The sequence below is a fragment of the Pituophis catenifer genome, unplaced genomic scaffold (assembly GCF_029215685.1).
Source record: "Pituophis catenifer annectens isolate HBS135680 unplaced genomic scaffold, rPitCat1.0.hap2 SCAF_2, whole genome shotgun sequence".
Taxonomy (NCBI): domain Eukaryota; kingdom Metazoa; phylum Chordata; class Lepidosauria; order Squamata; family Colubridae; genus Pituophis; species Pituophis catenifer.
Genome location: NW_027256882.1, coordinates 276,338,823 through 276,354,257, shown reverse-complemented (window position 1 = coordinate 276,354,257; position 15,435 = coordinate 276,338,823). Strand labels below are relative to the sequence as shown.

Genomic DNA, 15,435 nt, shown 5'->3' with positions numbered 1-15,435 from the left:
CTGAAGATGCAAAGAGTACCATCAGATCAGCATCTCACCCTCTGAGCTACCCTTACAGAGACCCTCCTCTCCAGATGAAAATAAATGATGAGCAGCTACTCACCCCATGGACATTTTTCTGTGCATATATTTGTGTGCACTACTCCAGTGGTTTCCAAAATATTGAACTGTTGGCAAACTTGATTATAAAAGCATAAATCAAATTATGGAAATCTTTCAAGGCTTCTCTGCGGCCTTCCTGCCATTTCCTATGTTGTATTTGAAAGTCTTTTGTGAGTTGTGTATGTGAAATGGTAGCTGCCTGGCAATTTTGCAAAGGTTATTTTGATTATTTTATCCTGGAGTTTTGACCACATCTGCATGTTCCTTTGGCGATTATTTTGGGTGTGGGGGACAAAAGTGCTAAATGATATAGGAAGAGACACTGGAAACTCCAAGATACAAATCCTGAAACTTGAGGGGAAGGTTAAGACATGGGATCAAGTTAAGTGTGTGTGTGTGTGTGTGTGTGTGTGTGTGTGTATGTGTGTGTGTGTGTGAATCTTTTTCATTTTCATCTTCTCTTTCTATGTACTGTTTAGGTCTTTGTAGCATAGAAACTACTTTAAAACAATTTAAATGAAATTAAAAGATATTTAGCTTTCTTGCTGTACACTTCCGATATAGATAGTGCCAGGTTTCATCCAGAATAGTTCCTGGTAGGAATGGAAATACACACCAGAAATGTCAGAGGACTCTTTCCAATCAGCGTTGGGAGTTCAGTGTTTAAATGGCTATTCAAAACTATCTGAGATTCAACTGATGAAAAGAAAGGGCATCAATTTTCCAAATTAAATAGTTACATAAATGATGTAATTTTATTTAGGTTCTTTGTTCCTCTGTCACTTTTATTTATTTACCCAATTTATATTCTCGCCCATCTCCACAAATTTCTGGAGGCAGTGGACAGTTACAATAAAAAATATTTAATTATAATTCCATTTAAATTATAATTTCATTTAATTATAGAAATTATAAACATCCTCTGCAAAGAACATCCTGGTCATTCAATTAACACTATTCAATTAAGATTAATCTATTCATGAATTAGTCCAATTACATTGGGTGCATGAATAAAATCATAGTTCTAATTAACATACATTCTTCAATATGCTTACATCAAGCAGACGCCAGCATTTAAAATAGAAGCTAGTAACAGCAATAGTAAAAGTAGAATGCTTTTCTGGAATATCCCACACATAGAAATGATTATAATTGCTTGAATGTCAATATAATAAATTAACATTTTAAACAGCCATATTAAATAGGAGCATTTTCTTCCTTTAAAATCTAGCAATCAAACAACCCTAGAATCACGGGTGGCAATAAACTTCAAGATTTTGAAGTAACTATATGTACATATTTGTTTCAGTCTGAGAATTATAGGAATACATACTCAAAGGCAACAGGTTGGAGAAAGTTCATCTAGATAAAACAGCTGGATACGGGGCAGGAGACAATGGCATCATTATACCAAAGGCTTCATAATTGATTCTTTCATCTGGTACAGGTTGTAGTGTTTTAGTGTTATTTAAAAAAAAAGAAAACAAAAACACCTAACTATGCACAGAGCCAGCATGTTCTATGTAGAGGTGTTTGCTAAATACAAAGGAATTGTACAATTGTGTGAATATTCACATAATGTACACCCACCCTAATATTAATCTAAAGCAGTTATTAATACAGTATATAAAGAAAATATTCCAGAAAAATCTGTTCAGGCAAATTTTATTCTAGTTAGATTTAAATGTACATTAAAAAAAAGATCAGTACATAAATAATTTACAGGTCGGCAATTCTGGGTATCCAGATAAGATATACGTACATGTCTGAACTGAAGTGATGAAGACAAAGGGAATTCACTTTGCCGTGCTCTCAAAGCCCATGTGTGTAACATGCACTTGCAAGGCATTTTACGACTTCATCCAAACTTCCCTTATTTTCCAGAGAAATAAATTATATCAACAAAAACAAATGAAGTAGAAACCAGAGTGGGCACATCAGTTTGTAAATATACAATTTAGGATTATTGAGACAAAAACACAATGCTCAGGCTTCAGTATTTTCGATTACCTATTATGTTGTTCAAGGTACACAATCTTGCTCCATTATGAGTGAGATAGAGTGATATTTGTCCCATTGGTAGTGATTTCTTTTGATCTATAGTCATGTCATCCATGAATATGAATAAAAAATCTAGCATAGCTTCTATATTTACAAGGGGTAAAATTCTGGCAAATTTCCTTCACATTGAATGCTTGTATTATGGCCAATAGCAGTAGATACACTACAGCAAAAGGAGCACTTATTGGTAAAATAAGAAACTCACACTCAAAATTCACGTTACGCAGAGAGAAGGAATCATGATGTAGTTGAAATGTTTTCTGATTTAGGAAGCGTAGACAGGAATTGCAGAAAGAAGTAATAGAGAAAGTAATAAAGGTGGGAAAAGCCCTTCAAAGACAGTTTGGGTGGACATATTCAGATCTCTCAACATTTTTTCCTTTTCCTTTTTTTTTTTTTTTGGTACATTTTTAGAAATAATCACAGAAGAAAAACTAGCACCGAAATTGCTAAATTCAGAACACCGATTTTTCAGCATGATTCTCCATTTTATTGGAGATAAATGATCTCCAATAATAAGCATCGCAAATGATGCTTATTTTAATGTTAAATGAATGTTATGTCTCCAAGTATTAATAATGACAAACATGAAAATCATGGCATCTTGTAATATATACAATATTATATACCAAGATTGCAAAATAACATTCAATTAGCTGATCTTCACTATTTTTGAGCCCTGTGGAAAATGGGGAAAAAAATGTTCCAACCATTCCTTGACAATACCATTAGCAGCATAATTTTGTGCAAAGAAAAATTGTGAAAATTCTACTTCACAATGATTTCTTCAAGTAGTAATGCACATTTGGAATGTTTCCCACAACTAAAAAACAATTTATTTAATATACAGATGCCCCTTATTTTTTTGAATTCTCTGCACTCATTTCAGGCATCTCCTTCGGCATTTCAATTATACATCAAACATTGACAATTAGAGAAACATATTGTAAAGTTCATTTTAATTCCATTCATATACAACATTACATTTTACTTTAATTTATGCACACATCCCTAATTAGATATAAATAACAATTACTTACTGGCAACAAATATATATCTCATTGATCATGACTCCAATCCCCAATATTATTTACAAAGCAATTATTTCAGTTCCAACCTTACCATTAGGTATAAATAAAGAATTCAATGGCAAATATAAATTTTTGCATGAATGTATCTGCTAAAAAGCCACATTTTCCAATTCGTATTAAAAGAAGAAATCAAAATTCTTCACACAAGCACAATGACCATGACGCTCTTACAAGTGAAAAAAATGAGTATATATATATATATATAGAAATGTATTAAATCTTTTTGTTGTGGCATGAAGTTCCAAAGCAGCGTGCATAAAGCAAGACATTGAAGTTTTAATACTTAATGCATCAAGCAGTTTGAATTACTGACTGGAATGTTTTATATGCTTTTATGCAAGCTGCCTGATTTCAATTTGAAGGTGATTCCAGATAAAAACATGTTTGTCTCCCAAAAAGAAATTCAAGAAGAAAAAAGTACTATTTTAAACCAAATCTCCTTTACTTGATCTGTCAGTCACCTGAGAATATCCCATAGCATAGTCCATTTCCAAACTTTGAAGGAAATTATGTGTGAAAATCCAGCTCACCCTCCAAAGCAAAAGAGAACATCTAGTCTGCAACTGTGCATTTGAGCCAATAACTTTTAAAGCAAAATTTAACAACCTTTCAAGAAGCCTCAGTGTTAAGTTCTTAATTTACTAGTTAACAAAATTTCTGTTTATCTAACGAATAAGGTATTAAAAGTATCGCATCTTTTTCTGGAGATCAAAAAATGTTTGGAAGAAATTTGGTAACTCTAAAGTAGCTTTTCTTAACAGACATGAGATGTTTAGATCAGTTTATGGCATTGAGATAATTTCTCAATTCTAAATTTATTGTTAAACTGGGATTAATGTAAGAATTTGCAAATTCGTTTGCCAGTACATTCCAGTTTCCATTAGTCATATATTTTGGTAGGTTGAGCACTGAGTGTAATTTCAGCATTTGTGAAAATAGTATCCCAAGTCATACTTGACAGATGATAAGCCATTCGCTTTCCAGATGCACATTGCCTAAAATGATGCTTCACTGAAGCTACTGTGAATCACAATAACCTTTCTCCCTCTAAAATGAATGTTTTTTGATTTACGTATTATAAAATACACAGAACGACCATTAGTGTCTATTTTCTTCCGCTCTTCCTTGTTACTTTCTCATGCTATACCTGAATTAGGACACTATAAGGAAATGCCTAATAAATTATCACACATTATTTATACAGTTGTTACAAACAAGAATGCAAAAACATCTCTCTGTACTCATAAAAATTCTGCCAAGCACTGTGGCTTTAAGGCTGCATTGTTCTGGGATGTTTAAAACCTATCCAACAACAACAACAAAAATTTGGTTGTACAGCATTACTATTCACTAATCAAAATATTTACATCCTTTGCTTTTCTAAAATGACAAAAAAAATCTCGTGGTGAGATGGGTGGCAAACAAGTAAAATAAATAAAATAAAAATGCAAATCCCCTTCCAGTATGAAACACAGGATAGCGATAGTAAAATCCTCATGCTAATCAATATCTAATCACCAGATTTGGCTTCAGGAAAACAAACAATGGCAAATGCTTATTTTTTCTTAACATCTTCCAATATTGTCTGGTCCCAATAATACTGTACACATTTCTATATGGCATTCATAAATACCTATGAAAATTAGTTTGAAAAATCTCATGGTTTTTTTCTCTAGTGAAAAAAACTGCTCTAGCAGTAAAATACAGTCTTGATTAAAACAGATTTCCTTTGTAAGGCAATAGCTGGATGTCATCTTTTTTTTTTTCATTTTCATACTAGAAGAATTCATTTTTTCAAAGGCAAGATCCAAACGGCAATAACTTTAAGCTACATTTAAAGCAATGGACTTTAAACTGCAACTTTGCAATTCAGGATGGCAAATATATAATTTAGCAGAATAATTTTTACCAGCAACTTTTATCAATGAATCTTAAAATATATTTTTGTGATGTGTTTCCCTTATATGTCAGTATATGTAGTTAAATATCGTGTTTTCAAACTGTTAAGATATGATTAAGATTTTATCAATATTCTTATGCGTGCAAATGTCTTTTGCTATATAGATAAAGAAAACATAAATAGTTTCCTGTTCAGTGACTGTTAGGCAGACATTGTAGAAAAGCTATGTAGATTTGTAAAATCACTCCAGGTCTTCGAGAACTTGAATTGAGAACCCAAACCTATCTGGATGGCCTTTCACGAATCATACCAAACCTGGAATAGAAGCTAACCAAAAATATTTGCACCAAATAGGGCTAATCTAATGAACTGCACTTAGGAAAACCTAATTGTGTTATCCTTAGAAATCTCTTTCAAACCTGAACTCTTCCCCACACCGCCACCCAAAAATAAAACTTCCCACAGGTGCACATTTACCATTTTATTTGGGGCCCAACATTTGTTATTTTAAGACTGCATCTGCCTTATCTTTACCTTGATTCAACTCAATAAGTCAAAACCATACTCCTTTATGTATGGACAGCTTCTAAAATCGAGGAGAGGCTTTTGAGATTGACCAGGCCTCTTCATTAAGAGATAAGAAGAACCCAAATATGAAGAACTTTCTGTCTCTAGGCTGTCTGGCACCCCTTTCTCCTTTGCACCCCATCTCTTCTTATTCAAATCTTATTCAAAGTTTGAAGGAGTGAGAAGGAAGGTAGAAAAGGCACCACTGCGGGGGTAGCCCATCTTGAAGTGGGCAACTAATTCTACAAAGTGCATTTTGTTAGTGGAAAAAAGTTCCTTGTTCCTCACATTCTTTTCTCGTGAACTGAAGCTGATTCGGTTGCAGAATGAGATACCAAAAAGGTGTTTTTTCCAGAGTAAGATCCAAGAGATTTGGGGCTTTAGACATCATCAAATATTCTACTTCGAGACATTGACAAATATCTTCCACCAGGTTGGTACCTGTAGAATACAGAGAGGCTTTAAATATGGAACTTATCATGGCTCTGTTTTTTTGAGCTAAAGACATTGAATGAAGGGAGCCAAATTAGCTGTGCAAGTCCAAAATCAGGAGTCTGGTAGCACCTTTTCAAACTGTTATTACACAGGGTTGTTGTTGGGGAGAAAATAGAAGGAGGAGGGTGTAATATGTATGTTCACACCTAGGGTTACTTATGTCAACTCACAAAGCATCCCTGGCCTGCTCTCAAGTTGCCATAGGCAAGGGAGATGGGAAAACCGGCGAAGCAGCCCGGCAGCCAAAACCAAAAGCACATTCCAGACATATCTCCCTCAAGGCTGTCTCCCAGGGTTACCCAGAGCGGCCGGAGGGGAGTGATCTCTACAACCCATGAAATTGCTCCGTTGGCAAATGTGACTGATGACACACCCTGGGGGGAGGGGGAAACAAAGTCCTAACTGGGTCGTAAATTACATGGGGTCAGAGTTGCCTTCACTTGGAACGTGCTGACATGAAGCTCCTAATAAATAACTGGATTTCTTTTGAAGCTTGGCTTGAGCTCATGATTTAGTTAGGGCATCTGATGGAACCCTGACAACTTATAAAGTAATAAAGGCAAAATAAAAATGCTAATAAACAAATAATCAAAAGCAGAAAACTTGTAAACTACACCTCATTTATCACATACATGGACGTGCATGGAATAGCACTATGAATTGTGTAAATCTTACAAAGACCAATTGACAAAAGATCAGGTTGTAACAGCACCTCTGCAATATTCAGATTTATACAGGTAGTTCTTGACTTATGACAATTGAGCCCCAACTGTTTGTTCCTAAGCAAGAAATTTGTTATGTGAATTTTGCCCCATTTTACGACCTTTTTTGCCACAGTTTTTAAGGGAATCACTGCAGTTGTTAAGTTAGTAGCATTGTTGTTAAGTGAATCTGGCTTCCCCATTGACTTTGCTTGTCAGAAGGTCACAAAAGGTGATCACATGACCCTGGGACACTGCAACTGTCATAAATATGAGCTGGTTGCCAAGCATCTGAATTTTGATCATGTGACCATGGGATGCTGCAGTGATCATAAGCATAAAAAATGGTCATATCATTTTTTTAGTGCCAATGTAACTTCGAACAGTCACTAAATTAACTCTTGTAAGTCAAGGACTACCTGTATTCTAATTTTTCTATATAAAATATGGAATATCTAGGGCAGAGGTCTTCAAACTTGGCAGCTTTAAGACTGTGGACTTCAACTCCAGCATAGTTGGCTGGAGAATTCTGGGAGTTGAAGTCCACAAGTCTTAAAGCTGTCAAGTTTAAGACCTCTGATCTAGGGTTACATTCAGCGTAAGAACTCAGTGACAAGAAATCTGATATTAATAATGGAAACAACTGTCTTTCAATGCCATGAATATTCAAGCACCTAAAATTTAGTGCAGATGTATGTGTATTACATTAAGTTTTCTTGATAGTATTCCAGTACAGGAAAGTCGGAAAATAGAAAACAATAACATCTTTTGGGGATCAAGCTTCTACAATGATCTCTTCCCCAGACCAGAAGTTGGAAACCTGTCATGAGATCTCCTGATTTGGTGTGTGAGTGTGTGTGCGTGTGTGCGTGCGTGTGTGCGTGCGTGTGTGTGTTTAACAAAACTTAGTTAATGAGAAATCTGAACAGGAATTTCCTGGCATCAAGGAAATGATTGTGATGACTACAGACAATGTCAGTCTAATCTAGATGCTCCTTACCTTCCTGATTCAGAGTCAAGAGAATCTTCGTTGACCGAATCTGCATTGAAGTCCAGAGGTTCTGCATCCTGAAGAAGTTCTACTCTGTCCCTTTCGTTCCTTCCATTTGATCTGGTGTACTTGGAAGTCACTGCAAGAAGACATTTTACAATATAGTCAAGGGGCTTGTTGAACTCCAGCAAATAGTTGAAAAGGCCTTTGCCAGAAAAAAAAAATTGATCTGGAATAGATAGATGGACTAAATATTTTCAAGGATATTAATTATTAAGATTAATATATAATACAAAAATTCAAACAGCATTTCTAAAATAATGCAATTGTTATTGTATGTATTTATTATAAATATAATCAATTATACAAATAATAAAGTATGAATAAAATATAATTCTTTTTAATCACAATACAAAGGAATAGAGATGAATTGGATATATTGGATATATATCCATCCAACCACATCAAATATGCCCACGTGACACTGCTGCTACCTGAGCAGCACTGGCTACTGGTAGCTTCTAGATGCAATTCAAGGCCCTGGTTGCCACCTTTAAAGTCCTACATGGCATGGGACCAGGTTATTTGTGAGAATGCTTCTCCCTAATGATTTTTGCTTGTCACAGCAAACCATTAGTGGTCCTCAGAGCATGGCCACTGTTCCAGATTTGCTGGAAGTGTTCCTGTTATTTGTCTCTACCTGGTAGAACAGGGCCTCCCCCTTAAAGACAGAAAGCCCCTACTCTATTGTACTTTCACAAGAAATTGGCTCTTCCTCTAGGCACTTGGGGCAGGGTGTTAGTTTGGGAGCTCTAGCATTGGGTGCATGCGTCCAATGGCTTGTATTTTTATTAAGCCTCAATCAGAGGTGGGATTCACTTACCTTCCCTACCGGTTAGCAAATGTGACCCCACCTCTGCGCCTGTGCATGGCCTTCTGCGCATGCTCTTTGCTCCCACATTACATCCAGGCGGGTGGGCGGAGCGTCCCGCAGTCGCCACTACCGGTTTGCCCGAACTGGACAGAACCGGCTGAATCCCATCTCTGGCCTCAATTCTGTGTTCATCCACTCCTCAGAGTTTCTGGATAGATGGACAGCAGTACAAAGAATGGGGATCCTATTGATGGGGCTTCGGAAGGAGGCATTCTCAGTGTCCATCCTGTTCTTTGGAACTCCATCCCAGGAAAACACAATGAATCTCATCTTTCTAGGCTTCAGGACAACTTTGGAGACTTTCCTGTTCCAAAGCAGGAGAGTATCTTTTGATTGAAAGATGGAGTTATTTATATCTGATATTTATTTTTTGTTTTGCTTACAGGTACATGGGGTTTCTTGAATTGTTTTATTTATTTATGTTGTTATCTACTCAGTGCCTGTGGGAATGGACAGCATACTGACCATTCATCCATATATGACCAAGCCAGTTTGGCCCATGGTTAAGGCAGAAGCCTAGAAACCAGGAGACTGTGAGTTCTAGTCCCGCCTTAGGCATGAAAGCTGGCTGGATGACTTTGTACCAGTCACTCTCTCTCAACCCAACCCACCTTACAGAGTTATTGCGAGCCGGGGGGGGGGGGGGGGGGAGAATAAGGAAGCAACTTTTACTAAATCAAAATTTGATCAATTATTTCCCCAATGATTCCAATTTACTTCCAGTTTGATGTCACCAACTTCACTAAAAATTAGAATACCAACCTTCTTGGAACTGAATGAAATAGTGTGGTCAAATATTATCCATGATTTATAGAAATATACAAGTTACCTCAGAGCAAGTAAGAGAATTAAATGAGATCCCCTCAATCACATTTCTGAATTAAAAAAAAACTCTTAAGTCCAAAAAAAAAGAAAAGAAAAGAAAAATTAAATTGTTAATGGTATACTTACATCTGTTTGTATTGATCTCTGTGAAACTAGACTCTTTTTGGTCTGCTTGAATATTTCTGTTTCTTGTTGAAGGTTCACGATTGTTTCCATACCGTTCTTTCCACTCCTATCCAAACAAAAGCCAAAAAACCCAAAAATACCAGTGATACACACACAGGCACACACACATTGTATAACACAGTGATTTTAATGTCTGACTTTAATATTTTCTCTGAAGAATGAGAAAGTGGAAGAATGTAGCACTCAAATAAGGGTTCAACACCACACTGCCCATTAAATCTACTGCATCCAAGATGGGGACCATGCTCCATCTACTAATTAATAAAAAAAATAATTTTAAGTGACTGAAATCTTGTACGATCTCACATGCTAGGAATGTCTAAATTGTGCAAGAGTTTGGTCTTCTCACAGGAGCAGAAATCTTGTAAGAATTGAAGATGCTTCAGTATTTGGGGCATTTATAAAAAGAAAGGTATCTATGTTCAAAATACCAGCATCTGGTACCAAAAAGGATTAGCTACAAAATACCAGAGAAATCTAGTGATTATAACCAAATGGTTATAATACTGCTTAGAAAAAGAAACCAATGTTTTACACAAAATGTAATATGCCACCTATTTTTGCCAATTTAGGATTAGATTGCCAGCTGCAGAAATGATCATATTCTCCAAAGTTAATATTACTAAACTTTTACCGCTTAGAGAAAATATATTAAACTGTTGAACATACCCGTCTCCTGTTATCACCATCTTCCTGCCTTTGCCGTTTTCTCTTTTCTAGGAAGAAAAATGTTTTCATTTAGATGTACAGTGATTTAAAAAAAAACAAATTAAGAATTACAAACTTTGGGGTCAGAAGAAATGCATGATGGTTTAGTATGTCCCCTTTCTGTTGTAACTGCATGATGGTTGGAGGAGCCAGGTGGTAGCTTCTCTTTGGAAGACTATGTTCAAGTTTCCTGATCAGCAAAAAATGTGAGGCACTACTGAGTAGTGGGGCCACAAAAGTATAAATCAGAGATGCTTTGAAAGTGAACAGATTCAAAACACTACTCTTTTCTACTATGAACATTCAAAACACTGTCTAATCTAATGCAAATTGTCTATTTTCTGTCTTTCTATCCCTTTACTTCTGTACATAAACAATAATGTAGAACAGGGGTGTCAAACTCAGGGCCCACGATACTTAGATCTGGCCGCGCCCCCCCCATGCCCCATTTTGGTCAGCAAGGTGCTGCAGGAGGCATCCGTCCAGTCTCCTCTCCCCGCTGGCCCGCGGAGAACTACAGTGCTGATCCGGCCCTCAAAGAAATCCAGTTTGACACCCCTGCTGTAGAACATGGAGCAAGGGGAATTGGGGCCAAATTCCTTGATTTTTGCTCAATAAAGCATTCTCCACATGGGAAACAAATGACTGCAATGCCAAAATCCCATCTAAAACTGGATAAAAAGTCACGATGGAAGTAGAATGAAGGCTAAGGCTAAGCCACTATTCACCTCTATTTTTCTATTGTAGATTTTGCACATGTACATTAGAAGAGTTATTTATGTGTTAAATTGAAGATGCACAAAGCAGAATTAGGAGCCTGCATTTCTTAACAATATAAGGATGGAGATACTACTTTTGCCTTAAAACTACACAGAAACTAGAAAATGTACCAAACAACATTGCATGCATGTAATGTAACTTTATGCATCATTGGCAACAAATATCAATACAGAGCCAGGAAGAAGGTGAATCTATAAACAGAATTTTCAGAAGAGTTGGGCCCTCCCTACTTACATGCAAAAAACAACAGGACTGCTCCTTAGTTGTTGAAGTTATTAACTATCAAGGAAGCTACGTGTCATTAAAAACCATTAAGCGATGCCGACACAGCTGAAAGAGTCTATTCATCATGCTCTGTGAGAGCATTCAGTGGACCTTTTTTGAAGACAGAATACAGTCCAGATACATATTTGATACCGGGGTCCATGGGGGTCTGTGAACTTCGTTGTTTTCTTGCAGACGTTTTATTACCCAAACTAGGTAACTAGTGCAGTGATGATGCCACCTAGTATGAGTAATGAAAATCTGCAAAAAAACAGCCAACTCAGAGGGTACCAAAGATTGGTCATTACAACCTTAAGCTATAAATAATCTCCTTTATCGGCATATTTTATATACCCCAGGAAGATAATTCTTTAAAAAATAGGAATAAAGGAGTAATGTTTAAAATTCCGAAGTTCTATATTAGAATGATCACAAAAAGCATTTCTTGTACCTCTTCTGATTAACTCTTTTCCTTCATCTATTAGGTCTGAAGTCATCTCATTGTCTCCCATGAACTGCTGGAATCCCAGAAGGTTCAAACACCGAGTTCCTAAACTGGAAAAAAAATCATTGCCAAACAATAAAAACAAACAGAACAAAATAAAGATATTTCTTGCAACAACTGAAAGGGACTTGTGATCCAATAAATAGGCACAATTATCACAGTGGAGGGGAAATATTGATTTTGTGTAACTAAGGCTACCTGTTGATTGCCCCAAATAATGCTTCTTAACAATGAATCACCTGTACTAGAGAGAACTTTATATGGCATTTTATGGAATTACTGCCATGGCAGAGGAAAGGGGGGTGGGGTGGGGGGCAAAGAAAAAGCTTTTTCCAAATCCACAGCCACTGGCCCAATCCAATCTCAACAACGATGATTTCACAAACTATATGAATTGAAAGTAAGAGTCAAGAAAGATAAAACATAAAATATGTTTAAAATATCTTTTTAAAGCATGTGAATTAAGTAACATTCTAATGATGTGTCAAGCTGGTGAGTTATGTATTTTTTGTGGTACAAATTTTCACTTATCACCAACCAAACAAACTGAGGAGGCTCACTGGTTATTGTGCTTGCAACTCTAAAATTTCTCTGTCAGGAAAAGGGAGGAAAAACTCGAGCTGATGTTAAAAGCTCGCTCTATTTTTTTCCAACATTTTCTGAACTGGCCGACAAAGGCCAATTCACTTGAGAAAGGAAAAGCAATTTTAGAACACACAATATCCAAACAATACAACTTTGAAAAAAACCTGTTTCCTACCTGAAGTAAGTAGCAATGCAGAGAATGACAACCAGCATGGGATAATAAATATAAAAGCCATCTGCTATGAAGGACAATACTTTCATCGATCCCATAATCTGGGGAGCAAAAAGCAATGGATGTTAGCAAAGCCAAGTTTTGTTTTGTTTTGTTTACTCAAAATATTTTATATACTGATATTAAATAAGGTCTGGCTTTAAAATGTGCAATTTTAGGCAGTATGTGTTCTGTGGAAACCTCATTATACCACACAAAATAGGATTATAATTTGATGCTGCAGAGAATGGTGTATTTAATGTTTTTTAAAATAAATCTACCAATATAATTAAGAAAGGAAGAACGTTTTATATCTGATACTCATCTTGAAATACTGTATATTAAAGAAGTAAAAACCATTGCACACACTCAAAATTGCAGCTATTAAGTTAACTCTCTGATTGCTGTTCTCTGCCAATAGAAAATGGCATAGTATAAGGTAAGCCTGACTGCTGTTTTATTACCCAAATGGATTTTTTTTTTTGTCTTTTAGTGATCTTGTAATCCCTTACATCGGGGAGGAGTTGGGGCAACTGAATGGAGCAGAGTGTTTACTAGCTGGATGCCCTTCCTGTCGCCAATGCAGAGTTTGCAGCAAATAATTTACTCATTGTGACCAGAGAGAGAAATATCTGCCTCTACCTAGGATCAAACTCATAGCCTCCTGATGATGAGGCGAGAGCTCCACCTCCAGGCCACTGCACCACTCGATTACCCAAATGGAATGATTTGTATAAATAAGAAGATAACGTATAAGAAAGAAGAGAATCTGTAACTGTGGAAACTGCAACTAAGTACGGTCAGGTATTCACCCGAGAAAGCCAGACTGCCCTCCAACTTCTGCCGGCAAACCCAGAGCTCAGGCATGCTAGGACAAAATGATTCATATGCAGTGCTGGAAAACTGACTGGATTCAATCGTCTTCATTTTTTGTCATCTTTTGATACATGATAAATGAAATGTATAACAAACCAGACCAAACTTACAAACCAGACCATTTGGAAGGAATCTTAATTCCCAATTTTTGTTTCTAAAATGTACACTGAATTTTGTTTAATGAGATCATCCATATCAGGATAAAATCAATATGCCCCATCATAAACTTCAGGAAGGGGTTCTGACTAATCTAGACCAGGGGTGCTATTCAGCAGGTTCTGGAGGACCGGTAGCGGAAATTTTGAGTAGTTCGGAGAACCGGCAAATACCACCTCTGGCTGGCCCCAGAGTGGGGTGGGAATCGAGATTTTGCAATATCCTTCCCCTGGAGTGGGGTGGGAATGGGGATTTTGCAGTATCCTTCTCCTGCCACGCCCACCAAGCCACACCATGCTGAAGCCACGCCCACAGAACCTGTAGTTAAAAAAAAAATTGAATTCCACCACTGATCTAGACCTTTTCTTTTTAAATTATCATTCACTTATAAGAAAAGAGATTTAAATGCAGCAAGGAGAACATAAGATTGCCTTAAATTGAGCCCTTGAAATGTTCTGGTTTTTGAAAAGAAGATTGTTAAAACATTAATGCCTGATCTAAAGCTGATTCAAGGTCTACATAGAAGCTGGATTGATGTGCTCATCATCATAAATTATCAAGGTCACAAACTTTACTTGCTAATATGTATTTCTCATACATTTATCCTGTTCCTTAATAATTCAGGCCTCAGAAAAGGTAAGGAAAACAGATGTTCTTATCAAAGATGTGTCATCTTATCCTAGTCCAGACTTGGTTTATGAAGCATTGGATGCTTTTCTGGGTACAATATCATTATGGGTCCTGGAATACATTTGTTAGACATCAGATGTAATTTCCTATTTTCACACTACAAGGTTATTGAACCAAAATTAGAAAGCCTTAAATTTGGACTTAAGCTGACACTGGTTTGTTTTAGAAATCTGTTGTTCTTATTATACACTACATTTATTCTATTAGCTTCACTGAGTGCTAGAAATATATTATAAGTTTACTATCTAATTAGATGCAATAAATATGGATAAAACACTAAATCTCACCTACCCAGTGATGGACATAAGAAGTACAGGCTAAGATTAATAACATTCAGGAATATTCCCTTTGGAGGGATTGCTTTTAAGCTTCTGTCAGTAACCAAATTCTTGTATGCAAATGAATCAATTTCTACTGAGCCGAAATAGCCAAAGAAAGATTCAAGTCAGGATAAACAGATTTGAAATCCTGCTTTCAACAACTTTGGAGAAATCTCTTAGTATTAAATGTATAAATACAATGCAGCAAAAACAAACAAATACTGTTAACGTACAGAAGTATATGCAGTTGGCTGATCCGTGGTTCTCTGAGAAATTGCTGCATCCATATGAGTCAAGCCCAAAAAATTCAGACACAGTGGAGGAGTCAAACGACAGAACAACCTGGGTGAAAAGTAGCAGCAGTTGAAAAGTAACCTTAAACTCTTCCTTCCATATTACTAAGAGTCTATGTGTTCATGTATTGTACTTTTTATTTATTCTTTTCATGCAGAGAAGTTAGCTAACATTTACATAATGCAGGCAGTCA

The 15,435-nt window shown here is 36.3% G+C and overlaps 1 protein-coding gene across 1 annotated transcript in view; it reads right to left on the bottom strand.

Annotated features, from left to right (window-relative positions):
- Positions 1 to 5,216: 5,216 nt before the first annotated feature.
- LMBRD2 (LMBR1 domain containing 2) overlaps positions 5,217 to 15,435 on the bottom strand; it is a 28,188-nt gene continuing 17,969 nt past the window's right edge. The window contains exons 12-18 of the mRNA XM_070938905.1: positions 15,182 to 15,290; positions 12,871 to 12,968; positions 12,057 to 12,160; positions 10,523 to 10,569; positions 9,794 to 9,899; positions 7,918 to 8,047; positions 5,217 to 6,162 (exon numbers count right to left, since the gene is read on the bottom strand). Of these exons, the coding sequence (XP_070795006.1) occupies positions 6,102 to 6,162; positions 7,918 to 8,047; positions 9,794 to 9,899; positions 10,523 to 10,569; positions 12,057 to 12,160; positions 12,871 to 12,968; positions 15,182 to 15,290 (655 nt within the window). The 3' untranslated portion in view covers positions 5,217 to 6,101. The remainder of the gene's footprint in view (positions 6,163 to 7,917; positions 8,048 to 9,793; positions 9,900 to 10,522; positions 10,570 to 12,056; positions 12,161 to 12,870; positions 12,969 to 15,181; positions 15,291 to 15,435) is intronic.